Below are 27,486 nucleotides of genomic sequence, written 5' to 3' on the forward strand. Positions count from 1 at the left end.
ACCCCAGGCTGGGTCTTGGGGACCCACCGCTCTCCTTCCCAAGGGAATTATTCAAACCCCCCACCCCCGACGTGTTGTTCTGCTCCAGAAATTTGCCGGGTGTCACTGTCATGCTCAGTTTGCTATATTCTGTGTATTCTTTTATCATTTTAAAATGATTTTTAATGTTTTTTTCCCAGACTCCAGCAAAAACAAAAGATCTTCTTCTGGGGATCCTTCCCTAAATCCCTAAACCCTCACCCCCGCCCCCAGCTGTCTTCTGCCTCCCTTCACGCATCCCCTGCACCTACACACTACAATGCTGAATCATTTATTTTGTAAGATATTTCTCTTATGATGTGCCAGAGGCTCCTAAGCATTTATGTACTAACTCACTGAGTCTCATAATATGTGGTATCATCGTCCCCATTTTACAGATGAGGAAACTGAGGCAGAAGTAAAGCTACATGCCCAGAGAAGGGGCACGCTCTTAGCCTCTGCTGCCCCCTTGTTGTCCGCACCCCTCTGTGCAGGGCCACGTCCAAAGGTCCCGCCAGCCCCAGAGCCCAGCCAATTCTGGGAGCTCATTCCAGGCCGTCGAACAAAACCAGACCAACGGTTCTGCCCAAGCACCACGAAAATTTCCAGTCTGTACACTTGGCTCCCTTCTCTGTTGCTCCCCACAAGTTCCGGGGAGCCTTGAGGAAGAAGACAGAAAGCAAACAGGAAGTAGACTTTTGCCTTCTCTGACACCTGTTAGTATCAGGCCATCTGCCCGGAAGCAAGGAGTCTGTCCCTCTTCACCTTCTCACTGTTAAACATTCCCAGTGATGGGGAGCTCAATTGTTGCATCTCTACGTTCTGTGCCTCCGCCCCTCCCCTGGTGGCCCCCCTCCGCTGCTCCCTGCCGCCGTCCCCCATGGCACCTGCCCCTCTTCTCGCACACACTGGGACCCGCTTACTCACAAGTGGGGACAGCCCGTTTCCCAAACCCATCACCACGTTCCTGACCTTTAACTCGACAGCCGGTACAGCCACCACCCCTGAGCTGGTCTGACATAAGCAGCTCACCTCTGCCCCTTCACTCCCAGGCCCTTAAGGGACGACGAGCACGGTGCTGGGAGCAGTCCATTTCTGGGGGCAGCATGCTGGACAGAGATGTAATGTATCATACACATGGGTGGGTCTCATTTTAAGAAAAAAAGTATTGGGGCGCCTGGGTGGCTCAGTCGGTTAAGCGGCCGACTTCGGCTCAGGTCACGATCTCGCGGTCCGTGAGTTCGAGCCCCGCGTCGGGCTCTGTGCTGACAGCTCAGAGCCTGGAGCCTGTTTCGGATTCTGTGTCTCCTTCTCTCTCTGACCCTCCCCCATTCATGCTCTGTCTCTCTCTGTCCCAAAAATAAATAAACGTTAAAAAAAAACTGAAAAAAAAAGAAACAAGTATTATGCAAAAATATGATCTTAGAAAAGGAGTAAATTTGGGGATGATTACTCACAAGCATTACCAAAAAGAATTGCTGGGACGTATAATCGAGACAATGCTTCTAATGTGCCTGCATTCTGAACTCAATAAACACAGCTTCATTTCTCATTGTCATTGTTCCCATCATTGTGTGTTGATGACACTTCTCGGGACTTGAGACAGAACAGTAACAACAAAATCCTACCACTGGTAAGTAAACCACTACAGTCTTTAATGGAACTAGAAACAACTAGGATGTTAATTACATCGTAGCAATTAACAGCCTGAAACAGCTATTCACTGAGTGTGCATATCAATGTACCCACTGGGCTGGCACGAGATAGCCAGGCTGCTGTCATTCCTTCCAGAAAAAACCAATCTCTTTACTTAGCAAACAGAAGAGCTGGATTAATAGCCCCTCATTTCTGCTAAATATTTTAATACATCAATATTATTTGTTCCAGAGGAAATTTTCACTTTCTCATGCTCAGTAGGTGAAGCAGAACATTTTCTGCTCAAAGAAATGCCTCACAGCCCATACCAAGACCCAAAACTTTCTCTGAAAACATCAGTGCCCCGAATTTCACAGGCCGGCTCTTTCTCAGAGCCCCGGATGTCTAGGACTGTCACAGAAGCCAGGGCAGAGCTGAGTCAAACCTGTCCTTCCAGCTACGATTCCAAGGAAAACCCCAGGGCTGGCTGGGGCTGACGCATCTCCCATGGCCTCCCCATGTTCTTTTGGGACAGTTAGCCTCTTGCTTTTTGATGAACCGCAGCCCATTCACAGGGATCACAGTGTTTTGCAAACTGCGTTCAGCTCTTCCCCGAGAAACAACTGGGATTCTCATTTCACTCATGAGGAAACAGGGACTCAGAAGGTGAACGTAGCAGAGCTGGGACACGGAGCCAAGCCTTCCAGAACCACACCATGACCATTAACCACGCTCCTCACTTGAATGGTTACGGTATCGTGTTTGTCTCAACAGCCGCCATTTATTGAACACCTGCTACGTGCTGTCTCTATATTTGCCACTACTGGGTGTCTAATAGACATCTGAAAAGTAACGTGTCTGTAAGAGGAAACGTATTTATTCACCCCCACCCCTGTTCCTCCCTCTGTTGTCCTAATCTTGGGAAACGGCACCACCATTCAGCCACTGACTGAGATCACAAGGCTTCGAGTCTTTCTGGGAAGAGAGAGACAGGAGGGAGACAGAGAGAGGAAGGGCAGGAGAGGGAACGGTGGTAGAAGGAAGGGGCAAGGAGGGAGGGAAGAGGAAGGGAAGAGGTGAGGGAGGGTCAAAGAAAGGAACCTTCCACTACAGCAAAGCCCAGGTGGAAAGCCTACGTGTGTAATCTTTTCTAGCCTGTGTAAATCAGTGTCCTCAAAATAACATTTCATTTCCATTTGTTTGTTTGATTCAGACACCGGAAAAGGCACGGGATTCCCCGCCATTCAGAGTCACAAAACCATGAGCCTCCCTCAAACAACCGTTTGCAGAACAGGAATTCGGGCCCAGCCTGGAACTGGGTCCAGTTTTTCCAAAGGCAGGATGAACTAGCCGCAGGCCCTGAGGCCACGAAGCCTGAAATCTCACCCGGTAACGAGGCTCTTATGCAGCCAGCCCTAATACGCGGTGGAAGCCGACACGGAGCAAAACAGGTGCACACAGAGAAAGCCACGGTGGCCAGTGGGAGTTGGCAGCAATTCCCGGCAGGGCGGGCGGAGACGATGGCACTGGGGCCAGACCTCGGAAGGGAGGTGGGTGGGAAGGAGAGGGGAGGTGTGCTGGGCACGCAGCCTGAACCCAGCCAGCAGTCACTGGTCCCCCCAGGTGTGTGATTCCTGCTCCCCGCCTGCAGAAACGGGCAGGGTGGGCAGATTATGGAACGTGCCCAAGGTCACGCAAGGACAAGGAAAAGCCACGCTCTCGGGCAGATTTAAAGTCAGACCTGACGAGCGGTCACGTAGAGATGTGTGATGTGTGTGGTCCCCGCGCAGTGACATTACCTGGCCTCTCCGGGGAAGGTTTCACAGGGACTGTCTCCAAGGCGGACTCCCCACTGCCTCCTCCCTTTGACTGCACCCCATCGAGCTCCCTCTCAAGGGCCGAAGCTCCTGGAGGAGGGGAACCTTCCTATCTTGATGATGTTTCAGTCACCGCGGCCTGACTACCTGGCAAGTGTATTACCCTCCGCGGCCCCAATGCTTGGCCGCTTAGCCACGATTCCATTCGCCCCAGCTGCAGGCACACTCTTAGCGTCTCCTCCACACCAGACCCGGAGGTGGCTCTAGGACTAAGACGTGAGCCTCACAGAGCTCCCCCAGGGTGGTGGGGAGGGGGGGTGGACAGAGATATCAAGAACAGGTCTTCCCAGGGCATGGTGAGGGGTGGGGGAGTGTGGTCAGACCACAAAGAGCAGGGGAAATCAGAAAAGCACCACTGGAGGGGACGGAGTGAGGCCTGAGCCCTGTTCTGGAAGGCAAGGCAGGCGGAAGGCACTGCGGGAGGCGGGAACAGAATATGCAAAAGCATGGAGACCTGAAACACCGTAATGGGAACTAAGAGCCTCTCGGGAGCCCAGAACTGAGGGCAAAAGAGGGGATAAAACCAGAGAGCACTGCGGGGGGCTGGTTAGCAGGCCGTGAAAGCCAGGACGGGGAGTGCGGCCTCCCTCGTGGCTGCAGGAATTTCAGCCGGGAGAGACGTGAGCGGGCTCGTGTAGCTGCGGCTGTTAGGACGGGATGTGTGCCGAGAGCCTGACGGCAGAGAGAGAGGAGGCTGCTACAACAGCCCGGGCTTAACAAAGAAAGAGAAGTCAAGGAGGCGGGGAGAGCCCGAAACGCGGCGGGGGAAGACGGAGCAGAGGGAAGTCGGGGGAAAGGGCGCCGCCGAGCGGCTGGCGGGCGAGCCGGCGGGCTTCGCGCCGCACCTGCCGGCGGCCGGGAGACTCACCGCGGAGCCAGCGCGCGCCGGCGTGCGTGTCCTTGGGGCGGAGGAGGCGGCGGTGCGCGGCGCTGCGGCCCACGTACCACAGCATCCAGAGCAGCTGCAGCAGCATGAGCGCCGTGAGGACGCACAGCAGGTCGCTCTTGCCCACGCCCGAGGCGTGCACGGCCCAGGCCAGCAGGAGCAGCAGCCCCGCCGCGAACACGATCAGCCCGTACTGGCTGCTCAGCGCCTCGGCCAGCTTCTGCGGGACGCTGGCGCGGAGCGCGACCCGCCGAGGGGCCGGGGACTCCCGCGGGGCCGCGAGCTGGGGCGAGGGGCCGGCCGCGGGCCCCGACGGCACCCTGTCCGGGGCGCTCCCGGCCGCCTGGGGAGAGGCAGGCGCCCCCTGGCCCCCGGGCATCACGGAGTGACCCGCCCGGAGTCTGGTTCCGGAAGTGGCTGCGGGCCCGGGGCCCCACCGGCTGTCCCCACCCCCGCCCTTGCCCTGACGCTCTCTGCCGACCGGTCCCCCTCTCCCGATCGCCCTGCGACACCTGCTCTCCCCGCTTCTTCCCCTCTGCCCTCCCTCGGTCAAGGTGCACAGCCCGGTCCGCTCACCGCCGCCGCCCCCCACCCGCTGACCCCGGGCTGACCCTGGCTGCCTCTTCGCGCTCCTGAAAGCGCACTGCCCACCTCCCGGGACTCCCCAAAGCCCGGGGGCAGCCCTCCCGCCCACTATTTGACCCACGCGGGCCGCTCCCCGCCCCTGACGCCTGGGACCCGGGCCAGCCCTCCCCCGAAGTCCCCTCCCCGTGCCCGGCCCCCCCGCCCGCCCTCCGCTGTCCGCACCCCTGTCCGCTTCGTGGACGCCCGCCCACCCAGCCCTGCCCGGGCGTCACGGAAACCCTGGATGACGACAGGTGCCTCCTGGCTCCTGGGATTGCGGTGGGGGGCCAAGGGTCACCTGAGTCAGCCGGACCGAGTAGGCGCAGGGGGCGTTGATGCGGTCCGGCAGGGGTGCCCCAGGGGCCGCAGGTGTGAGCACTGTTCCGACTGTCCCAGAGGAGCTGCGGCGGGGACCGCAGAGGTCTAGGTGAGCCTCAAAATGTCCTTGTGAGTCTGTCTGTCCTTCACCCTGTGTATTTCTACCGTATGTTTTCTCTGTGTGAATCTCTGTCTGTGTCTGGCTGTCTGTCTTAGGGGTGTGTCTGGTTGGGACAAGGAGGCCACGGCGTCTCAGCGCTCCTCCCTAGGTCTATGAATGGGGGAGGGGTGTGTTTTGTTTGTGTCTGTGTTTGTGCATCTGGTGTGCTTGTGTGTCTGCCAGATGCCCAGATGCCCAGGAGCTGCCTCCCAAGAAGAGAGATCACCTGTGCACCCCCTCCAAGGGAATGGAAAGCTGCTTCTGGAAGCAGAGGTGTTGGGGGGAGCTGCCTAGGGCCTTCCCGGAGCTACAGGTGCCCCCAGCCCGTCCCTCAGCACCCCAGCCCCTCTGAAGCTGACCGCGTCTGCCAGGGTGTCCCGCTCAGATGCCACTGAAGAGGAGAGTCTCCCCACCCAGAGGTTTTTGCAAAAGAGCATCCTAAAGGCAGAGGTGGCTGAGAGCAGAGTGGGAGCAGGGAGTGGGTGAGGGAGCTGCTGGAGGGCCTGCAGCCTGGAGGAGGAAAGGTAGGCCTCCCGCGTGAGCCTCCTGTGCTGTAATAGAGGGCTCCTCACCCAGGAGACCCCCTCTTCCCCTGGGTTTCACGCTCTGTTGCTCTCCTGAAATTAATTTTTGAACAAGCAGACCCACATTTTCATCTTGCAGTGTAGCGGTTCTGATTGCCAGAGAGTCCTGAAGGCGCGGGGGGCGGGGGCTGGACCAGCAGGGAGTCAACCTGGGAGCCTTGTCTTGCCTTCATTCGCTCATTTTTTTTTTCACTCATTCATTGGTGTGGCCAACACTGACTTATCCAACGCTGAATCATGTGCCAGGCTCTTCTGGGTACTGGAAACTTCAGCTATGAAAGACTGCCGTCAAGGAGCCGGCACCCTGGCAGGGACATGCTGAACAGACAAGTATGTGTCGGGAATGCACTGGGAGGCTAGAGAGCATCCGATGTGAGACTCGGCCCTGTCTTCTAATCATGGCCCGCAGGGGGGACTGAGCAAGCAGCCCCCGGGGAGCAGGGCTGCCCCGAGGGGAGGGTTGGGTGAGCCTTGAGTCTGCCAGGAAGGGTGAGACGTTCCTAGAGGAGGCACTGTTTGCTCCTCTTTTGGGAGGAAGACTGTGACTTTCAGCTGGGTTTCCCCAGACCCAGGCCAGGTGATGCTCGGTAAATAAAGTGAGGGGTTAACGAAGGCACAAGTGGGGGGAAGTTGCATGAACAAGCAAGCCAGGTGTGGGTCTCACCAGACCCGCAGGGCACGGGCACAATGCTGTGTCTTCCCGCATCTGCTCCGTCCCCTTCCCTTGCTTTCTTTTCCTCCTTAGCTCACACCTGGAACGTGTGTACATCTGTGGCCCGTCTCTCCCGCCGTAACGAACGGTCTAGGACATTGCCTATCTTGTCCATGGCTCTAGCTCCAGCACATAGGACAGCGGTGACCAGCACACCCGAGGTGCTCAGTGAACACGTGTTGAATGCGCCCCCCCCCCTCCAGTGAAGCCCTAACTCCCCATCCCTGTTAATGCGACCTTATTTGGAAATGATCGATCAAGTTGAGGTCATCAGGGTGGGCTCTGATCCAATATGGCCGTGTCCTTACAAAAAAGGGGAGACTGAAGACAGACACATATAGAGGGAAAGGTGATGTGAAGACACAGAGTGCCATCTACGAACCATGGAACCCCTGAGACTGCCAGAAACTCGGAGAGAGGCCTGGAACAGACATCTTGATCTTGAACTCCTAGTCTCGAGAATTCTGAGCCGATATATCTGTGTCGTTGGTGGCCTTTGTTAGGGCAGCCCCGGGAAACGAAGACACCCAGCTTATTCCTTCTGTGGTCCCCTGTGGGTGTGTCCAGCTCCCCATCCGTCCGTGCCCCACACTGTAGACTATTGTCAACTGTCTTTCCAATGCTGAGTGCCCTGAAGGCAAGAGAACTATGTCTGATTGGCTCTGCTCCCTAGCACCCAAGCTGTGTTTTTATCCTACGTTGGAAAATGTGTAGTGAGCCCCTCCCAAGTGTCAGGTATAAGGCCAGGCCTGGGGACAACAAAATGAAGCCACAGTTTGTGTCAAATGCCATGGGAAACTGGGAGGGAGAGAAAGACAGAGAGAGAGAGAGGGAGGGAGAGAGACTGCCTGGCAGAGGGCAGGAACTCCACGAATGCCCCAGACTTCCGTAAAAATCACCTCTGCTTTTATTTCATTTTGCGGTTTTACAGCGCACATTAATTCATTGTCTCTTTCATGAATCAAGCTCAAGTCAGCATGGATTTGTAGGGACAGGCAATGTCAAGTGGCGGGGGAGGGGGGGCGGTGGGTGAGTTCTAAAGCCAGGCTTCGAGGTCCGATTCCTGGCTCCATCACTTACTGCCGTGACCCTGGACAAGTTACTGAGCCTCACTGTGCCTCAATTTCCTCATCTGTAAAACGAAGCTCTTCTTTTAGTATTTCTCGTAATGTTTATTTATTTTTAAGAGAGAGAGACAGAGCGTGCGCAGGGCAGGGGCAGAGAGAGAGGGAGACGCAGACTCCGAAGCAGGCTCCAGGTTCTGAGCTGTCAGCACAGAGCCCGACGTGGGGCTCGAACTCACGAACCGCGAGATCATGACCTGAGCCGAAGTCAGATGCAAACCGAGCCACCCAGGTTTCCCTAAAACGGAGCTCTTAATACTAACCATTCTCGCAGGTTTCTATGGGGACAAAGTAGCCTGATACATATGAAGTACGTGGGAATGTGCCACCAAATACAAAGTACCCGAGACACTTTGTTATTTACTGAGCACCTACTATATGCTGGACACTGAGCTGAGGCTATGCTGTAGAGGCAGCCAGCTGACCATCAAACATGGGCTCCCCTTCCACGGCGTAGAATCGTCACCGGGAAGTGGCTGTCCAGCCAGGGACTCTCCCCTTGCACCTAGGTGGAGCCAGGCGACCAGGTTCTGGTCAGGGGAGCGGAGGCAGAAGCAATGGCATCGATACCCCGAGCGCCCTCGCGAACTCCGTGCTGAAGACGGCGGAGTGCGTCAGCCTGAGCCCCCCTCCCCACCCCGTGAGTGGCAAAGCAGAGTTTCCCCGCTGAAGCTGGGCCCCCATGAGTGAGAAGAAAACTTCTACCGTGCTAAGCCGCTAACGTTACACAGTTTGCCTGTTAGAGCAGTCGCACTGCCCTTCCTCACTGAGAACTCAAAGACACATAACACGCAATCCCCATCTGAGAGTCAAGTGGGACTCCCTTCTCTGGGCCACCTCGATTCCTTTTAATGAGCAATGAAATGTAAGTTTCTGGACACGAAAGAGGGAGACTAAAGTCGGTCTCCTTTACTCTCTACTCAAAACGATGCTGAAGATTGACAGATTTACCCATCTTTCTGCCTCCGCTGATTTATAAGTGTTTCAAAGATCTGAGCCATACAGAACTCTCGATTTCTTTTTTTATTTTTTAATGTTTACGTATTTATTTAGAGAGAGAGAGAGAGGCAGGGGAGGAGCAGAGAGAGAGAGGGAGGGAGGGAGGGAGGGAGAGAGAGAGAGAGAGAGAGAGAGAGAGAGAGAGAGAATCCCAAGCAGCCTCCACGCTATCAGCACAGAGCCTGATGCAGGGCTTGAACTCAAGAAATGTGAGATCATGACCTGAGCCAAAATCAAGAGCTGGAAGCTTAACCAACTGGGGGGCTTAAAACAACACAAATTTCTTGTCTGGCGGGTCTGGAACCTGGAGGTTGGAAATCAAGGTGTCGACAGGGACTCCCTCCCTTTGAGGGATCTAGGAGAGGGTCCCTCCTCGCCTCTTCCAGCTTCTAGTGGCTGGTCCTAATCTTTGGTGCCCCTTAGCTTCCAGCTGCATAATAGAATCCCTGTCCCTGTCATTGTCACATGCTCATCTTTCCTCTGTGTCTGTTCGTCTCCTCTTTGTATAAGGACACTAGTCACATTGGATTAAGGGCCCACGCTCCTCCAGCATGACCTCATCTTAACTTGCATTGTAATTACATCTGCAAATAAGGTCACAGGCACAGGGACCATGGGAGGGACTTCAGCTTATCTTTGGGCAAGGGGGCACAATTCAGCCCATGACAGGCAGCCTATTAAAGCATTATTATTTGATTTATATAACTAGAAAATCTCTAGATAAGGTAAACAGAGATCTATCCTGAATCATTACAAGACTCTCACTCAATTCCCAAACCTGAGCCAGTTCACAGACCCAGGGTCCTCGAAGGAAGAGGGGGGCGGGTCTCCTTGACAAAAGCCTTGCAACATTGCCATAAACATCCTGGGAATAGGAGCGCCTGGGTGGCTCAGTCGGTTGAGCGTCTGACTTTGGTTCCCGTCCTGATCTCGCGGTCCGTGAGTTCGAGCCCCGCGTCGGGCTCCGTGCTGACAGCTCGGAGCCCGGAGCCTGCTTTGGATTCTGTGCCTCCCTCTCTCTCTGCCCCTCCCCCGCTCGTGCTCTGTCTCTCTTTCTCTCTCTCAAAATAAGTACATTAAAAAAATTTTTTTTAATAAATAAATGTTAAAAAAAAAAGCAGCAGCAGCAGTGTGGTGTGGAACTCCTTGACCATATAAATGCCAGCAGAAGCATCATGGGAAGGAAAAGGCAAACTCCTCTTCAGAGTATGTGTGTCATCCAGGGAGGACAAGTCCCCCCACTCCCTTCATGATGGAAGGGGTCTGATAGAATCGAACGTCCACCAGGCCAGTGTCCCCAGGGAAAGGTACCGCATCAGCAGCAGACCAGTGCTGCCTCCTAGGACTCTGACAAGGTGTCAGGCTCTACCCTCTGGGCTCTATTCGCCCTCTGTGTCATTCTTTTCTGGAAGAAAACAGTTTGGAATCCAGATTTCTCAGCCTGCTTCCTGCCCAGTTCACAGTGCTTCCAGCAAACTTAATCGCTTACCCAACTTGCTGGCGTGTGGCAACCATTTTTGTCGTGCTCTTGGGTCTCTGGGTCAGGATCTACAGAGGACACGGCGGGCATTGCTTTTCGTCTCAGGTCTACAATGTCCAGGGCCTCAGCAGGAAAGAGGAGGACGGCTGGGGCGTGACTCAATGGCCAGGGCTTGGAATCTCTGCAGATTTCTTCATTCACATTCTGGTGCCCCAGGGACCCAAAGCCTGGGCTCAGCTGAGTTCCCACACGTGCCCTCTTTCTGCAGCTTGAACCTCCCACAGCCTTCCATCTGAGCCTCGAGAGGGGGCCTCCCAGGAGGGAACATCTGGACAGCAAGCATCCCAGGAGCCCCAGCAGGAGCTGAATGGTCTCTACGACTTAGCCTTAGAAGCCACACTAAGGCGTCATTTCCGGCATATTCTGTCGGTGAAGGCGGTCATGAGCCCATCCAGGTTCAAGGGAAGGGAGAAGTGGTAAAAATTCAGAGCCCCTTCTCAAGTCATTCCAGAAGGTTCTGTATGCAGAGTATGTCAACCGGGTCAGCCTTGGGGAAGGACTTCTACGTTGCTGAGCGTGTGCACAGCCCTCCATCTTGCACCTTGTACGTGGGCGCGTGGAGGAAACGCTGGGTGGCTAGGCAGAGGCTGACAGACACCAACAGAACATGCTCTCTTACCCCCTCCCCTGCAGGCGGTGCCCCTGGTGAACACTCACGTGACTCATTTTTCACACTCTGAATCCGTGCAGACGGGCCCCTCCACATATTATTCCCCAAACCTCCTTGTCAGTAAGTTTCCAATTCTTTTCTTTCCAAGTCACTGACCATCCAGCCACGCTGGGAGTCTGTTAGCAACCATCCACGAGTTCATGTCCATTTGTACTCCGGCCATCTCTCAATCCGGCCAAAGTGGCCAAGCAAACGTACCACTCAACATTCAGCCCGCTGGGAAGATCTTCCTTCACAGCCTTTCCTTCAGGGTCACCTTTGGGTGGGGCTGTAAGGCTGCAGCCGTCTACGCAGGGGGACAGCGTATCGTGATGGCTGTTGCCGTCATATCATGCAGAACCACCTGGAAACTAAGCTGGAGCTTTTTCTCCGCCACTCATTAGAAGCTCCCCAAGGGACTGCAGGTGTAGATTAACGGAGACAGTGCAGGGGCGCCTGGGTGGCTCAGGCGGTTGAGCATCTGACTTCGGCTCAGGTCATGACCTCACATTTCGTGAGTTCGAGCCCCGAATTGGACTCACTGCTGTTGTCAGCACAGAGCCCACTTTGGATCCTCTGCCCCCCCCCCCCACCTCTGCCCTCCAGCCTCTGCTTGTACACTCTCTCAAAAATAATTTAAAAAAAATTAAAAAAAATTTTTTTATGTTTATTCATTTTTGAAAGACAGAGAGAAACAGAGCACAGGCGGGCGTGGGCAGAGAGAGAGGGTGACACAGGATCTGAAGCAGGCTCCAGGCTCTGAGCTGTCACCACAGAGCCCGACGCAGGGCTCGAAGTCACGAACCGCGAGATCATGACCTGAGCCGAAGTTGCTTGCTCAACTGACTGAGCCACCCAGGCGCCCCACATTAAAAAAAAAAAAAAAAAAAAAAAAAAAAATTTAAAAAGGAGACAACCTGTACATGCAACCGACTCATGGCTTCCAGTTCACGTTCAAGCTTATATACCATTTCTACTCAGCAATGCATCACTGTGGGGCATGCCCAGCCTTGCTCTTGGTGGATCAGATGACATCCACTTCATGCCATAGGTAGGTGTCCATTTCTCAAGACCTGGTTGTTCCCTGTCAGGCCCTGACTCTGGTGGATGAAATTTCCCAGACTGAGAAGTCAGCCGACTCGGATACTTTGCCCACAATTAAGTCCTGAGCCTGATCCTTCCCTGGGTCTACCCTGTAGCTCGAGGAGGTAAAGATTTCTTTAAATGCAGCCGCAGAGATGACCTCTCATTCTTTGCAAACTGTTCTTGCGGAAACACCTCCAGCTCAGACACAAGGGGAAGACGGTGCAAAATGAAGAACCCTCAGGAGCTCAGACCTTTTCTGGGCAGGAAGCAGGCTGAGAAAGCTGGATTCCAAACTGTTTTCTTCCAGAAAAGAATTGACACGGAGGGCGAATAGAGCCCACAGGGTAGAGCCTGACACCTTGTCAGAGTCCTAGGAGGCAGCACTGGTCCCTAAGCAAGAGAGGGGGACCCGCGCCCAGCTGGATTTCTGTGGACCAGCGACTGCGTGCCTCGCTCCCCGCTTTTCGAATGTTACTGCGTGTACGTGCGCCTGCCTCACCGCTGTATGTTTGGTGTGCGATCGACAGGTAACTCGCCTGTGAGGGTGGTCAGCTCGAGGCCCCCGCACCGCTCTTGATTCAGATGATGAGATCCTGGAGCTCAAGCCTGTGTCTGATGCTGGAACAGGATGGGGCTTCCGGGATTGGGACTTTCGCGTGTGGGAGGAACAGAGAGAATTTGTGGCCAGAGGCTGTGGCGGTTTTAACACCCGGCTCACACGTTCCTTGACCCTCCTCCTTTAGGATGAGGGGAAGGTATATCCCCTTGAATCTGGGGTCTGTAACTACTTGGACAGTTTCTGAGCCCATGCTCTAAGTGGGGGCTTCCTGTCTCTGGGACACAGCGGTGGGCAGAGCGATGCCCCCAAAGGGGTCCACACCCTGCTCCCGGGAAGCTACCAACAACGCTGCGTTGCACGGCAAGAGGAACACTGATGGCGGATTAAGGACTTTAAAATAGGGAGAGCACCTGGGGTTGCCCAGGTGAGCCTGGCATGATCACACGGGCCCCCTGAAAGCGGAAGCGGAAGGCAGAAGAGCGGATCTGGGCAATATGACAATGACGAGGAGGCAGGACAGGTGCGGCTTTGAGAGGAGGAAGAGCGCCACGAGGCGAGAAATGCAGGTGCCTCTAGAAGCTGGGAACGGCCCTCGCTGACAGCCAGCTCGGCATGGGGAGCTCTGTCCTCGGACCGTGAGGAATTGAATTCTGCTGCCTGCCTGACAGCACGGGAAATGGACTCCCCCCCTGGAGCCTCCAGAAAGGACCACAGCCCCGCCCGCACCCGTGAGCCCCACTGCAGACCTCAAACTACGGAACCGCGAGATAATCCATGTCTGTTGTTTTAGCTGCTGTCTGTGGCAGCTCATTAGAGCAGCTACCGACACCTACACAAAAGCTTTGGACCTGAGCGACTCTGCGGGGAGGAAACCCAAACTGCCCACCACCCCCAGCCCCCCGAGAGAGACCCTGTGCGGAGAGAAATCAGCAGCCAGCACCACCTCGCCGGCCCAGAGGGAACCGCCTTGGAAGGGGACCACCAGCCTGCCGGCTGGGTCACCCCATGTGGGGAGGAAACAGGTTGTCCCTGCAAATTCCTGTCCAAATTTCAGACACACGAACAAGACCACGGTGGCGGTGGTTTTAAGCCTAAACGTGTCTTGTGATTTGTTACGCGGATGAGGGGAACACACGCATGTGGGGGTGAGGCCAGGTGAGACGTGGCCCGGGAGTGCCAGGCCTTTTGTGCTGGCCGCGGTGACAGGGATGAAGGGATTATGAGAAGAGTCCGGATGGCCCTGATGGTGTTCAGGTGAGTGCCGGGGGACAGCGGGGGAGCAGTGGCTAAGTTGGGGGTCACTCCTGCCACTGGAGGTGTGTAGGCTGGGGGGCACCCAGCTCCTGAGGTCCTCTTTGACTCCTCTTTACTGTAAACATAAGGCAACATTCTAACACTCTTTTGCAAAAGTGTGACCTAATACAACTTTTTCAAAAAGGAGCGCGACTGGAGAGCGTGGGCAGAGAGAGCTCTTTGGTGGAGTTTTGCCATTGGCGCGGGGTGGGGGGCAAAGAAAACGGCCATTAAGTGGAGCGGCACTTAAGTGGAGGGAACCCGACTTGGGGGGGCGGGTGTGTTCGAAGATGGGAAACATAGCAATAGATCTGTGTGCACGTGGGAAGGATGCGTCTCAGGGCACGACGAATACGCCCGAAGTGAGGTTCTGAAACGTTTGCAAAAGCTGCGGTTAACACCAAAATCCAGGCGCTCACGCTGCTTTAGAAATAAAGCAGCCATACGTCCCACTTCTGCCCAAATGGGGAAATCATGGTCCTCGGCTTGGGGGCTGAATCTGACACTCGGGTGAGGAGGGTGTGCGGCCCCCACCAACTGCCCCACCCTCCCTCGGCCCAGAACCCTGCAACGCCTGCCCCTTTGGAGTAAGTCCTCAGTGCGTGCAAAATACTCCTGCTGCTGATTCCTTTAGTTTTGATGAATCCCATGGGCCTAGAATCCACCAGACTCTTTCCCACCTCGAGGAATACTGTGCTTGAATCGGTCTTTCAAGAGAAAAATGTTTTTAAGTGGAGGCATTTTTCTGGACTGGGACTGCAGAGGGCACCTAATAACTTCTGTCACCCGGCCCCAGCCTGTCCCCCCACACTAGCCCACCTGCAGACACTTTGCAACTTTCCCTAGTCCCTTCCAGTGCCTGGCTGCTGCTGAAGAGAGCTTTTACGACCAAAGAGCCCTGACACAGCCAGGGTCTTAAATCCTTTTAGTCTCTTAGAAAGGCCAGTCACCCGAGCTGGGTCCCAGACATAGACTGGGGGGTCGGGGGGAGTCCCAGTCTGGTTTTCATCCTAGTGAGCGAAGTTAGATCCCTTGATCTTTCTGTTCCCTGCCGATTCGAAGGCTCCAGTTTCTGCAGAGAGATCTCTCCCCAGACCGACTGGAACAGGGGAGTTCTCGACCCGGGCCGCATGCAGGAATCACCTGGAGAACTCGTCCTGTGGAACAGCCCTGCTCCCCAACCACACCACCACCTCTGAGCAGCGGGCCTGGGCATCCGGGGTGCAAGCAGGTAGGAGACTTGGGCTTGAGGCTTGGGATGGCCAAAGTCAGGTACAGCTTTAAGAGCACGCACCTGCCTCTACCGTATCGTTGGCCGTCGGGGTGGGGACTTACAAGTGCTCATTTAGTCTTGACTCTGAAGGGTGGTGCTCCTCCCACAGGACGGCCTGATACCGTTTGTACTTATTTAGCAGTTACAGTAACAGGGACAGACCCGTAAATAACACACGTGGCAGTTATTAACAGAAACAGGGACCACACATGATCCTGTTTCAAAAAACTTATTGAAAGGTCTCTTTCCAAGTAACAGTGTAATCTTACCGTCTTCTTGGCCACAGTGTCAGCGTTTGGCTCTCTGGGTTCTGACAAACCAGCGTCCGGACATGCACAGCCTTAGCTTTCTATCCAAATGGAACTATGCTCTGCAATAAAAGATGGGGTGGGGGGAATGGGGTGTCTGGGTGGCTCAGTTGGTTAAGCACCAGACTCCAGCTCAGGTCATGATCTCATGTCTCGTCTTGTCTTGTCTCATGTGAGTTTGAGCCCTGCGTCAGGCTCTGTGCTGACAGCTCGGAGCCTGGAGCCTGCTTCGGATTCTGTGTCTCCCTCTCTCCCTGTTCCTCCCCTGCTCGCTCACTCGCTCGCTCTCCAAAATAAATAAACATTAAAAAAATTTAAGATGGGGGGCGCCTGGGTGGCTCAGTCGGTTGAGCGTCCGACTTCGGCTCAGGTCATGATCTCACGGTCTGTGAGTTCAAGCCCCGCGTCGGGCTCTGTGCCGACAGCTCAGAGCCTGGAGCCTGCTTCAGATTCTGTGTCTCCCTCTCTCTCTGACCCTCCCCCGTTCATGCTCTGTCTCTCTCTGTCTCAAAAACTAAATAAGTATTAAAAAAAATAAAAATAAAAAAATAAATAAAAAATTTAAGATGGGATGGTGGGGGGGGGGGGGGCCTGACCTTGCTCCTTACTTGTGAGGAAGCCCTCACGTGTGTGTACACAGGCTGGGCTTGATTCTGCCCGCTGGTCACGCCTGCCTCATCCCATCCCTGATCCTGGATCTACGTGGTCCTTCTTTCTCTCTCCATTACCATGAATGGAGTGAGCACCTACGTGTACCAGGCACTGTGGCGGGTGTTTTGTAAACATTAGCCCACACCTTCCTCGAAGTCCCCTTTGTCAGGGAGATGATAATCAACACCACAAAGCCCGTGCCGGTGAGGTTTAAGGCAATGTAGTTGCATTTGAAAGCATCTGTCTTCCTGAGGTCTCCGAAGAGCAGAGCAGACTTACACGGTTAATGCAAAGTGCTAACAGCTGAAACCAAACGTCCCAAAGTCTGCAGTAACAAAACCCACAGGAAAGTTATAAAAATATTTTATTTAAATGTTAAGGAAAAAGTACGTGTACTTAAAAATGAGTAAAAGTGCCCATGTTGAACAAATGCTAGAAACCCAGTAAGTTACACATGATAAAATCTAAAGTGGCAGGAACACATAAAATGCTTTCAAGTGGTCCTGTCACCTAACAAAACTATTATAAAAATGAGATCGCAATTGCAGAAGCTGGGTCAAAGGCACATGACATGATCATTCCTACATATACACACCCAGTGATCGCATACGATCAAAGGGCGAACAACTCTGCAATTTGGGGAGGACACCATGTACCTATAACGAAACTCTGCCTAAATGCTTACACCAGTACTTTCTCCGACGATTCATCAGATTGACGCCACAAACTAATTATTTCTATTTTGAACAGAACATTTCTATTCTGAGTGTGAAAAACTCAGTAATCACTTGAGTGTGAGGACAGACAAACGAAATCGAATTTATTCTGATTTCAACCAGACTGCAACGTTATAGTTTTTCCGAGGAAACCACTCACTTCCTAGATACGAGGACACGTTGTAGCACTTCTGTTACACCTGCGATGTTGCCAGCTGGCTGGGTGTTGAATCGTTCACGTTGAAGTGACACGCTCTTACACCTGAAAGAAAGCCAGCATTTATATTCTGAGTGAGACAGTCTGTCTTTTAAGCAGCTGGATTTCCTGTTTAAAAAGCACAGTTCAGGGGCGCCTGGGTGGCTCAGGTCGTGATCTCGCGGTCCGTGAGTTCGAGCCCCACGTCGGGCTCTGTGCTGACAGCTCAGGGCCTGGAGCCTGTTTCGGATTCTGTGTCTCCCTCTGTCTCTGACCCTCCCCTGTTCATGCTCTCTCTCTCTCTTTGTCTCAAAAATAAATAAATGTTAAAAAAAATTAAAAAAAAAAAAGCACAGTTCAGTCCACATGCCTGTAACGCTCTCTGGCTCTCCATTACCAGAAACAAACTCACGTCAAGGGTCGAAAGCTCCTGAACGTGCGTAAAAACTGAAAACTGAACGGCGGAAAACGTAACAGTATCAGGGCGGAGGGGAAAAGCAGGACACGGGGTCAGATGAGGCTCCGTCCTGCGGCGACACATGCTGACCCGGACAAAGGGAGAGACGCCAGATGGCCCCGGACAGCACAGTGTGCAGAGGGGACTCTCCACCTCTGTGGGGCCACACACCTGCTAGTGACCACCTGCAGCCTGGCAGCGACGGGATTCTGTCCGTGTCTCCCTTATTTGGGCACAGTGACTCCCCTTAGAACTCCAAAGGGAGCACAGGCTGCTGGCTGAAATGCACGCCAATCCTTTACTTAGGATGTTAACATCCACTTCTCTGGGCCTGTTTTTGTGCCTGTAAACTGACACATGAAGGTTTCCTCCCAGCTCTGAAGTCAGTTGCATAAAGAGAGGGCCGATCTTGGCGTTTTCACCGTGTCCCTAAGCACACAGAGGGAGTGCTCTCATGCATATTTATTTAATAAAGGAGTCGTCTGGTACTCGACAGACAGACCCCGCCGTGTAAGGCAGCAGGCCCAGGGAGGCAGTCGTCCGTGGGGAGCAAGAGATTCTGTAAGTAACACGGAAGGAAAAGGCTGATGGGTCGTCCGTCAGATTTTTAGGAGGCAGCCAGAACAGCTCGAGTGGGTAAAAGTGCCCATTCTTCCTACGTTCCTGCCCCCTAACAGCAACCTAGCCAGTCGTCTGGTGTGTATCAGGTGATGGAAGCCGACCTGGGTAGAAAGTGACCTACTGTGGGAGCTTATCTACACCGTAAGGTGTAAACACGACATCTCTGAAGGGCGGGGTGCCTTACCCCGGAAACAGTCATGGAGAACTAACTTATGCAGAAGGGGAGGGGTCTCGGTCCCTTTCATCTCAGAGTTGAAGGAAGGCACAGTTGGTAAGTGGTCCGTCACTGCTGTGCCACCTGGAAACAGTCACCAAAGATACTGGTCCAGTGAGTTCAGTGTTAGAAAGGCCGTTCCAGAACTCTTACCTCTGGACATCACCCAAGGAGTGAGATCAGCATCACAACGCCCATGAACTGAGTGAACAACACCAGCGGGGTGAGGAAGGACCACATGTGCCAAAGGGCAACGCTGAAGCTGAAAAGGATAAAACACACGCGGTTGGCCGCTCCAGCTGTAATCTATGCACGTACCCCGAGATCCCACTTTGAACTCCGTTTGGGAAAGTTCTCTTAGCCAGCCACTGTGTGTGTGTGTCATGTTTCCCAGAGATGTGGTTTGGCCAGCACTGGAAATATCACAAACTCATCAGAGAGCACTTGGGACCGAACCACTGAAGGTCCTCCGCCGAGAGCTGGCCCAACAGGAACCCAAGTCTCTCAAAGTCAGTGTCTGTGGCGGCACATCGACGGCAATGGCTACAGCCTGCTTCCACGACCTGCACACTGTCAAACCATCAGAGTAAAGACACAGTTTCAAATAACTTTTTGTTAGAAATAGGATGAAAAACGTAATGACGTATAAGTTGCTATTACATCTCCCTTTCCGAAAAACACTATTCCTGTCACCAAGGTAAGACTGAGACAGCTTCTCAGTGCAAATGATCTCTATGGACTGAATTTGTAAGAGCAGAAGTTAAATAAATAGTTACTGGTTTCACTACGTAATAGTTTTTTAAATGGAACTTTAAACAACGGAACTTTTTAAATCATACTGTTCTAAAAAAATAACCTTTCCGGGGTGATCTCACTCTTACGATGTAAAACACCACACCTGTGTGCCCACATCACTGAAGGGTCAGTAATAACACAACACAAGGTGATACATGTCGATGCCCTCCAATTTCAATGACAGAAAATCATAAAAAACATTCAATTAAATTGAATAGGCACAAAATATATGGTTTTTCCAAAATCCCAATGCAATTGACATAGAAAAAGGAAAAAAGCTAGAGAAATATATACAACATAGAAAGAACAGTTGTTCTCTCTGGCTGCAGGATCATAGGGATTTATTTCCTTTGTGTTTTTCTGTAATTAACAGATTATTCTTCAGTGAGCAAGTATGCTTTCATACACATTAAAAAAAAATCAGTGTTTTTTCACCGACTACCTATTAAGAAGAAGGATATGGGGCGCCTGGGTGGCGCAGTCAGTCAAGCATCCGACTTCAGCTCAGGTCACGATCTCGCGGTCCGTGAGTTCGAGCCCCGCGTCAGGCTCTGGGCTGATGGCTCAGAGCCTGGAGCCTGTTTCCGATTCTGTGTCTCCCTCTCTCTCTGCCCCTCCCCCGTTCATGCTCTGTCTCTCTCTGTCCCCCAAAAAATAAATAAACGTTGAAAAAAAAAAAAAAAAAAAAAAAAAGGATACGGGTTGTGGCATTTTCCTGGTAGCAAAGCAGTAAGAACAACTGTAAGTCTAGCCACCAAAGGAGAGCAGGTTCAATAAACCCAGGTTATGTCCCTGTGATGATAACTGTGTACAATTAAAAATAATGAGGCACATCCAGGGGCGCCCGGCTGGCTCAGTCGGTAGAGCATGTGACTCTTAATTTCAGGGTCCTAGGTTCAAGCCCCATATTGGGCATGGAACCTACTTAAAAATAAAATAAAATAAAAATAAAGAGGCGCATTTTTTTGTACCAATATGGACAAATTACCAATGATATGGCTCCTTTAAAAAAAAATGGACAATCACTTTGGGGAAAAAAAAAATTCAGCTGTTTACTGCAATTGGAGATATGTATAACCTATAAGCCAGCAATTTCACCTCTAGAGACATGTACACACACGCGTGTGCACACATACCTCCACCAGACACGCGTGCACATGCGCATGAGACTCACACACAAGAATGTTAACAGCGTCATTAACAACAGCACCAAACTGGAAACGATCCAAGTGCGATCAACAGTATAAGCGATAAACGCATTCAGTGACGGGACGAAATGCTAACCAGCAACGAGCGGCTGTGATACACGGCTCAGGTCTAACGGGAGATGGGGAGAGGCGGGATGAGACCGACACACTCAGCAGGAAGAAAAGCGAGGCTTTGCACACACTCTGTACAGCACCGTCTAAACTACAGCCCCGCTCGTGGGACACGTTTTCTTTCACAGTAAAGACAGCAGCTTTCTGTTTGTTCTGAATTTCGAGTGTGAGAATGATAAACAGGTAGCAGACATAGCACTGCATGTAAACAGCCAAATGTAGAAGAATACGGAGTACCTGAATCCATTTCTATGAAGTTAAAAAAATAGACAAAACAAAAACAGAGTATTTAAGAGATGCCAAAGAAAGCAAGTCCCACATGGGTCGGGACAGTGTCTGTCCATGGGCAGGAAGGAAAGCGCCCTGGCTGGGGTGGGGGGCGGGCAGAAAGGGATTACGGGGCTGGTACGGTTCTCTTTCCTGACCTGGGTGAGGGTTCGCCAGTGCAGTGGTTAACTCATTCAGCTGGACAACTTAAGTTGTTTCCACTTTCCGTATTACATTTCCCAATCAGCACGATGCAATTAATTAATTTTTAAATTTACATCCAAGTTAGCATATAGCGCTATAATGATTTCAGGAGTAGATTCCAGTGATTCATCCCGTACGTATCACACCCAGTGCTCACCCCCACCAGTGTCCTCCCTAATGCTCCTTACTTATCCATTTAGCCCATCCCCCCACCCACAACCCCTCCAGCAACCCTCAGTTTATTCTCTGTATTTAAGAGTCTCTTATACTTGTCCCCCTCGTTTCACAATGCAAATGATTTCAAAAGCAAAACGCAGAATATATACATATAGCACGTCAACATTTGTGTTTTAAATAGCTAAATACGCGGGACACCTGGGCAGCTCCGTCAGTTAAGCGTCCGACTTCGGCTCAGGTCATGATCTCATGGCTCGTGGGTCGGGCTCTGTGCTGACTGACAGCTCGGAGCCTGGAGCCTGCTTCGGATTCTGTGTCTCCCTCTCTCGCTTCCCCTCCCCCACTCACATTCTGTCTCTGAAAAATGAATAAACCTTAGCTAAAAAACCATAGCTAAATACGTAAAGAACGATCCTACTAGAAAGGGCCTCTGAGACTAGCAATGACAGAAGGCCATTTTCCCGTTTCTCCTTTTCTGTAAGCTTCGTGCCCCGTACATCGGCACCTGATCACAACACGCTTTATTCCCCTGGTTATTGCAAAGTTAACTCACCAGACGCCGGCCGCAATAAAAGCGGCGGTTGTCACGGGTATCAAGGCTGGATACTTGACGTCGTAATCTTCAATCCCGTGGCACCACTCCAGATAGAGGATGCAGTAACAGGCAAGCGACAGGCTGATCAGCAGGAGGGTGCCGCCAGCCACGAACCAGCTGCAGAGACCAAATGACACAAGGGTTGCCAGCAGACTTAGCGCCTCAGCACGCGTCTGAAAAAAGGTTTTCACCGACAGCCTAAAAATCGATTGCTACGCAGATCAACTGGGCGAGGGGCCCACAGCTCCCCAACCCCCGCTTTCAGATGGCCTCTGTCGGGCGGGAGATGGGGTGACACAGGACAGGGGCGGCAGGTGCAGCAGGAAGAAAGTGAGGCTCGAACAGCCGTGCACTCCCCACGCTCCACAAACCACCACCCGAAGCACAAGTCCACTCGTGGTGCCGCGTCTCCTTTCACGACACGGCAGCTTTCTGTCTCTTTCTGAAGTTTTGAGCGGGAGAGTAAGAAATGGGTGCCGTGAACTCCTCTAAGGTAAGGAGGCTTTCTGGGAGGACTGAAAATCAGATTGGAAGGTGGTTACCTCAAACTGCCTCTCGGAACAGATTTCTGAGTGAGACACCCATTTCTAGAATATTCCCAATCTCCCTCCAAGGGGCAGCGTCTTTTTCCTCACTTGGAATTCTACCCCAGGGCTGACTCAGTGTGGGTGAGGCGGCCTCCTTGGCCCCTGCTGGTTGTGGGAGGAGGCTAGATTTGGGGAACGAAGCCCTCTTCCTGTCTCCCAGTCTCCATTCTCTTTCGCTTCTTCATGGGGAGAAGACGGGCATTCCTTGCAGACGGGAGAGGGGTCACGGGGGTCTGGAACAGTCACAGTCACACAGGCACTGAGTACACTTCCAGCCATGGCAAGCTTCCAGGTTCCTTTAAGGCACCGAATGACACTGCAGTGCTGGGATCAGTTATGAGAGGCGGGATAGCTCAGTGTATGGAGCGTGGCCTTCCAAATCTGCCTGTCTGGGTTTGAAGCTCAGCCCCAGCGCGACTAGCTTTGTGGCTCTGAGCAAGTTACTTAACCTCAGGGTGTTCTAGAAACGTTAGTAGGACCTCACAAAACAGCTGCGAAAATCACATAGCACTCTGAAAAGTGCTGCCCCATAGCGAGCAGCATTATTCCGCTGGTGTGATCGATGGAAAAAATACCTCCACGTTCCTCCTTCAGGGTCGTCAAAGGCCTCTCTTCTGCTACAGTGTCATTCTCAACAGGGGCGATACTGCCCCCAAAGGGAAGAAATCCTCCTCCTCTTTCTGTATGCACAGAGAAACTCCTGCAGGACGTTACGGGGTGGGTAGGAATGAAACGGCTCACGGAGGCTCCTCGGGAGGTGGCAACAAAGGTTGAGGAACACTGTGCCAGAGTCACGGTGACCTCCTTGCTCGGTCAGGATCCTTCCGTCTGTTCCAGGTTTTAACTCCACCTGGAACCCTGGTGCGGCTACTGCGTCCAGACATGGCAGAGGACAGAAGCAGCTGGAAAACCCGCCTGAACCAAAACGCGACTGCAAGTCAGAGGCCCTCCACCCTGGCATCGGAGTCCCTCGGCAAGGTTGCCAAGGGAAGCCATCTTGCCCCCGGTTTCCCAAATTCTGACTCGGTGGGTAACGAGGAAGAGCCTGGTATCTGGGCTTGTGATTTCCGTTGTAGTTTTAACCAGCAACTCGGCTCACAGACATGAACAGGATTTTCTTAAAAACTGATTTCCAACCCATCGTGACGCTTCGCTTTGTTTGTTAACATAGACCTGTGTCTCCTATCTCTGAACATCGTCTTGCAGCCTTGCGAGGCCTGGAAGAACCCTAATGCCTCGAGCTTCCGAACTTGGGGGCTAACGGCAGGGCAAGAGATGAGGAATCACTTCAGGTAGATTTGTACGGCGGCAGAAGGCGGCCCGCAACCCCTCTTGGGTACGGCCCTCGTCCGACGGCCGCTCAGACTCCCCACTGCTTACCGAGGCCCTTGGCAAGAATATAGTGCCACTCAAAATCTTCAGCCTTTGAGTATCCGTTCAGGTCTTTTGTCTCTAAGGTGATACTTTTCTGAGGCCAGGCCGGTGACTACTGTGTCCTTCTCCTGCCCCACAGCCCCGGCTCTGCTACGGGACAGCGCGGGCTCCTGGGTGGCCCAGTGACTACGGCAGGTGCCCCCAACACCTCAGAAGTGTAACCAACTGTCCCTTAGCTCAGCATTTCCTTCAACTAGCGAGAATACTTAAAATAAGGAGACAAAGAGGGAAATCCTCCTCCCTCTCCTAAAACCTCCAAAAGGCCTGCCTCCTGAGGCTGGGCTGACTAGGTGCCCCTTCTAGGTGTCCCACGGCATCCTGGGCATATGCTTACAGCGCGCATCACATGACCCATTCACCCGTCTTGGCCTGAAAGGGGCTACTTGGGGGCTGGAAGTGTGCTTCCTTGATCACTGTCACCACAGCCGAACACGTCTCAGGCTCTCGTGTCGTATCTGAATAACGAAGAGGCCACTGCTCCCGGCAGTGTGCAAAACAACTACTCATCCTCTTTTCCCAGCCCAGGCTCTACACCGACTGAGAGACACATAGGAGTTAGGCCGATGACGTCAACTGTCAGCTCTTTTACTGACGGAGCAGCAGGAAGGTGGCTTTGGTGACCAGACGTGCCACCAGGTTCCAAGTTGACCTGAAAACCTAGAGACCCTCTCGGGTTGGGGCTGCCCCCAGAAATGACGGCACAGAAAGACAGACCAGAATCTGGGCTTCCCACAGACAGCTGGCTCCCAAGAGAAAGAAGGTGCCTTCGACACGTGGCTGGTTCTTCATCCCAAACTCGGTCAGGGAAGGGGCAAGCAGGGTAAAGGGCAGGAAGACAGGAGTGTTTAAGGAAAGTTCTAGCTCCTGGCATTAAGGCAAGAGACGAATAGGCTTTTATGGAACAACTGAAACAAGTCCCATATGCCTCCCTTCTCCTGAATGCATGCTCTGTGCACCTCCCGGCTCTCCCTCCCGCAGTCAGCGTCCGAAGGCCTCTGAGGAGAAACTGTGCGTCACCCCCATGAAGACACGGGATCAAACGGTCCTATCCGCACCTTTCTAGCCCTGCTGGTCCCCGTGCTCGCATCCTGTGCAAACCACCGCTCCCAGTGCCAGCTCAAAGCTCACCAATGTCTCTCCCTCTTGGCTCTGCTGTGTGGGGGCCTCTAGAACACTCTTCAACATTCAGTGAGGACTCAGGTATGATTCACAACCTTGTCCCCCCCATCAATTCCTGAGATCATACCAAAGAGATCTTAATCCTCATGAATGACGGACGATTTGACATCAGGCCTCAAAGCTCCCGACTCCTCCTCTGAGTGACGTCAACCCTAATTCAATCACTCCCTGTAGTTACTTTGTTAGCTGTAACTATGCTTTGCAAACAAACTCTGAGGCCCTGTTCTCACCCGCCAGGGTCCTCGCTCCCTCCTCCCGGTGCTCCTGCACTGTCTTCAGACAGACTGTCAGAATCTTTCTTCTTCCATTTTTTTACACATGGATTAGGTTCTTCTTAAATTCACTACCTTCCCCATCCTCCAACAGACTTGTGCTGAAAGGCATACTGAAGTACTTTCCAGTTTCATCCGTTCGGCTGTATGTGTCCCAAGCACACACTCTCTTGGTCACTAGTGACCTTTGTGTCACTTTGTGTCACCAGTACCTCCAACACCGTGCCTGGCAGGAAGTAAGAGGTTTCTAAGCATTTGAAGAATGCAACTCACAAGACACTATGAGCGATGAGACGAGGGCGCTTAATTACGAAGCAATGAAGTTTTCTCACCTATTGGTGTGGAAGTTTTCTTTAACGGTTTTAAAGAAATCAACATAGTAGGTCACAACAATGGATGCCAGAATCCAGAATCCAGAATGGATGTTAAGTCTTGGAAGAGGTTTCTCCTTTCTCTCAACAGCGGTAGAGACTTCTGCAAATAAGGGAGATTTCAACTTATCAAATTACCATAAATTTATGAGGAAAAAGAACACCTATTTTAAGCCGGATAAAATAATTTCCTAGAGCTTTCCCAAAGCCAGATTCTCTCTAATTAGAGAACAGATTTCTTCTGTACAGCCACCAAAACACGTTTATATTTGCAGGAATAATAGGAACCTGCTATAAAACATATTCAGTATAGTCAACTTGTTCCCCCTAAACAAATTTAAAATCAAATTTACAATATTACCATCTTTTGGAAATAATGACACCATCTGGTAGTATAGGAATTTTAGTATCATGTTTCAAATATTGCCTAGGAAAGCAGTTAGTCTTGTTAATTAAGAAAAATGGAGACAGCAGACATTAGAGCACAAAATGGACTTGTAATTTCCCCCAAATACTTTTAACTACATATTTTAATTATTTCAAACAAACACAACCTTCTGAGGCAACGGCAGGGCACAGCAGAGGTCTAGTCCTGATACAGCAGTGTCTAGACAGGTGATGGACAAATCAAATTTCTTCCAGTTAAGACCCAATCTGAAAGAATAGGTGGCTGGGGTTGGGTGTGATGAGTTATTTCTAACAAATTCCCCAGAGGAGTGACATGCCCCCCCCCCTTAATTCTCGTGAGAACCTTTGGTATACATCTGAGACCCCCTACCTTGAACAAACCATCTGAATCCCCAGGAGGCTTGTTCATAATACAAATTCTGGGAGACAGCCTCAGAATTTGTAAATAAGAATGCCTGGGCATGATGTTTTCTGCGTTTATTTTTCAAAGGGTAGTAAGAGCACGATTTGCAAAATACAGGGCAGAAAAATCTAAAATGAACTCTCTTTCCCCTATCCTTAACCCTAGTTTCTCAACCCCAAAGCAACTACCAACACCAACTTCTACGAATTCTTTCATATTCTATGCATTTACAGGTGAACACACATCACACGTTACCAGGTCTGTACCCAAACGGTGGTACAGTGGACTTTGTCCTGCGCCTCCCTGTGAAAATCATCCCCATAGGGCGAAAAAAGTCTGCCTGCCGTGTCATGTAGGAGTACATCCAAACGTATTTAAGCAGCTCTCTGCTGATGGGCAATTAGACATTTTCAGTCGCTCGCCACTACGAGGAATGCTGAGGTTAAACACTGTGCACATACGTCCTCGTGTACTGGTACGAGTATGATGCTTTGGTAGATTCTTAGAAATACAACCGGATGGTATTTTTTATTTAAATGGAGAATGCCAAACAGGTGTCAAACCAGCTCTCCTGGGAATCCTGAAGCACAGCTAGGATGAAGATGCGCGGGGCTACGCGATCACTAGGAATCTCTCAGGGACGCTAAATACCCGACTTGCAAAACGGCTTGGCAAGCCTTGAATAAACGAAACCTGGTCCCTCCTGCCAGGACAGGGCTGCGGGAGGTCCGCGGGGCCGGCCGTTTCTGGGCGCCTCGACTCCGGACACCTCAGCGCAGCTCGGGGCGCGCCCGGGGGGAGCGCCTCACCCGGCCCGGCGTAGCCCTCGCTGTCCAGCGGGGCCTCTGCGTCCCGCGGGAACAGGTACCGCCGCCGGAGCCGCTCCCGGGCCCGCGAAGCGTCCATCTTGGCAACGCCCAGAAGCGCGACGGAAGTGACGTAACGACCGGAACTTCCACCATCGGCTCCCCGGCA

At 52.5% G+C, this 27,486-nt stretch overlaps 2 protein-coding genes and 1 long non-coding RNA gene across 4 annotated transcripts in view; 1 reads left to right on the forward strand and 2 right to left on the reverse strand.

Annotated features, from left to right (window-relative positions):
- Nucleotides 1-4,930, reverse strand: part of OTOP1 (otopetrin 1) — a 35,601-nt gene extending 30,671 nt beyond the window's left edge. Inside the window, exon 1 of the mRNA XM_027035709.2 lies at nucleotides 4,399-4,930. Within this exon, the coding sequence (XP_026891510.2) occupies nucleotides 4,399-4,795 (397 nt within the window). The 5' untranslated portion in view covers nucleotides 4,796-4,930. The remainder of the gene's footprint in view (nucleotides 1-4,398) is intronic.
- A 1,093-nt stretch (nucleotides 4,931-6,023) lies between these two features.
- LOC113592997 (uncharacterized) lies at nucleotides 6,024-9,975 on the forward strand. 2 transcript variants are annotated; one of them, XR_008296424.1, is made up of 3 exons: nucleotides 6,024-6,432; nucleotides 6,848-6,975; nucleotides 8,448-9,975. It is a non-coding gene; the product is annotated as an uncharacterized LOC113592997 (long non-coding RNA). The 2 variants fall into 2 exon arrangements; XR_008296423.1 differs by having other exon boundaries at nucleotides 6,024-6,975.
- Nucleotides 9,976-16,643: 6,668 nt separating this feature from the next.
- Nucleotides 16,644-27,469, reverse strand: TMEM128 (transmembrane protein 128). The gene is made up of 5 exons (XM_015072970.3): nucleotides 27,321-27,469; nucleotides 25,662-25,803; nucleotides 21,816-21,974; nucleotides 18,654-18,762; nucleotides 16,644-17,274 (listed from the first exon to the last, which is right to left on the reverse strand). Exons 1-4 carry the CDS (start codon nucleotides 27,415-27,417, stop codon nucleotides 18,663-18,665), a joined length of 498 nt encoding a protein of 165 aa, XP_014928456.2. The 5' UTR covers nucleotides 27,418-27,469; the 3' UTR covers nucleotides 16,644-17,274; nucleotides 18,654-18,662.
- Between the last annotated feature and the right edge of the window lie 17 nt (nucleotides 27,470-27,486).

The sequence above is a fragment of the Acinonyx jubatus genome, chromosome B1 (assembly GCF_027475565.1).
Source record: "Acinonyx jubatus isolate Ajub_Pintada_27869175 chromosome B1, VMU_Ajub_asm_v1.0, whole genome shotgun sequence".
Classification (NCBI taxonomy): domain Eukaryota; kingdom Metazoa; phylum Chordata; class Mammalia; order Carnivora; family Felidae; genus Acinonyx; species Acinonyx jubatus.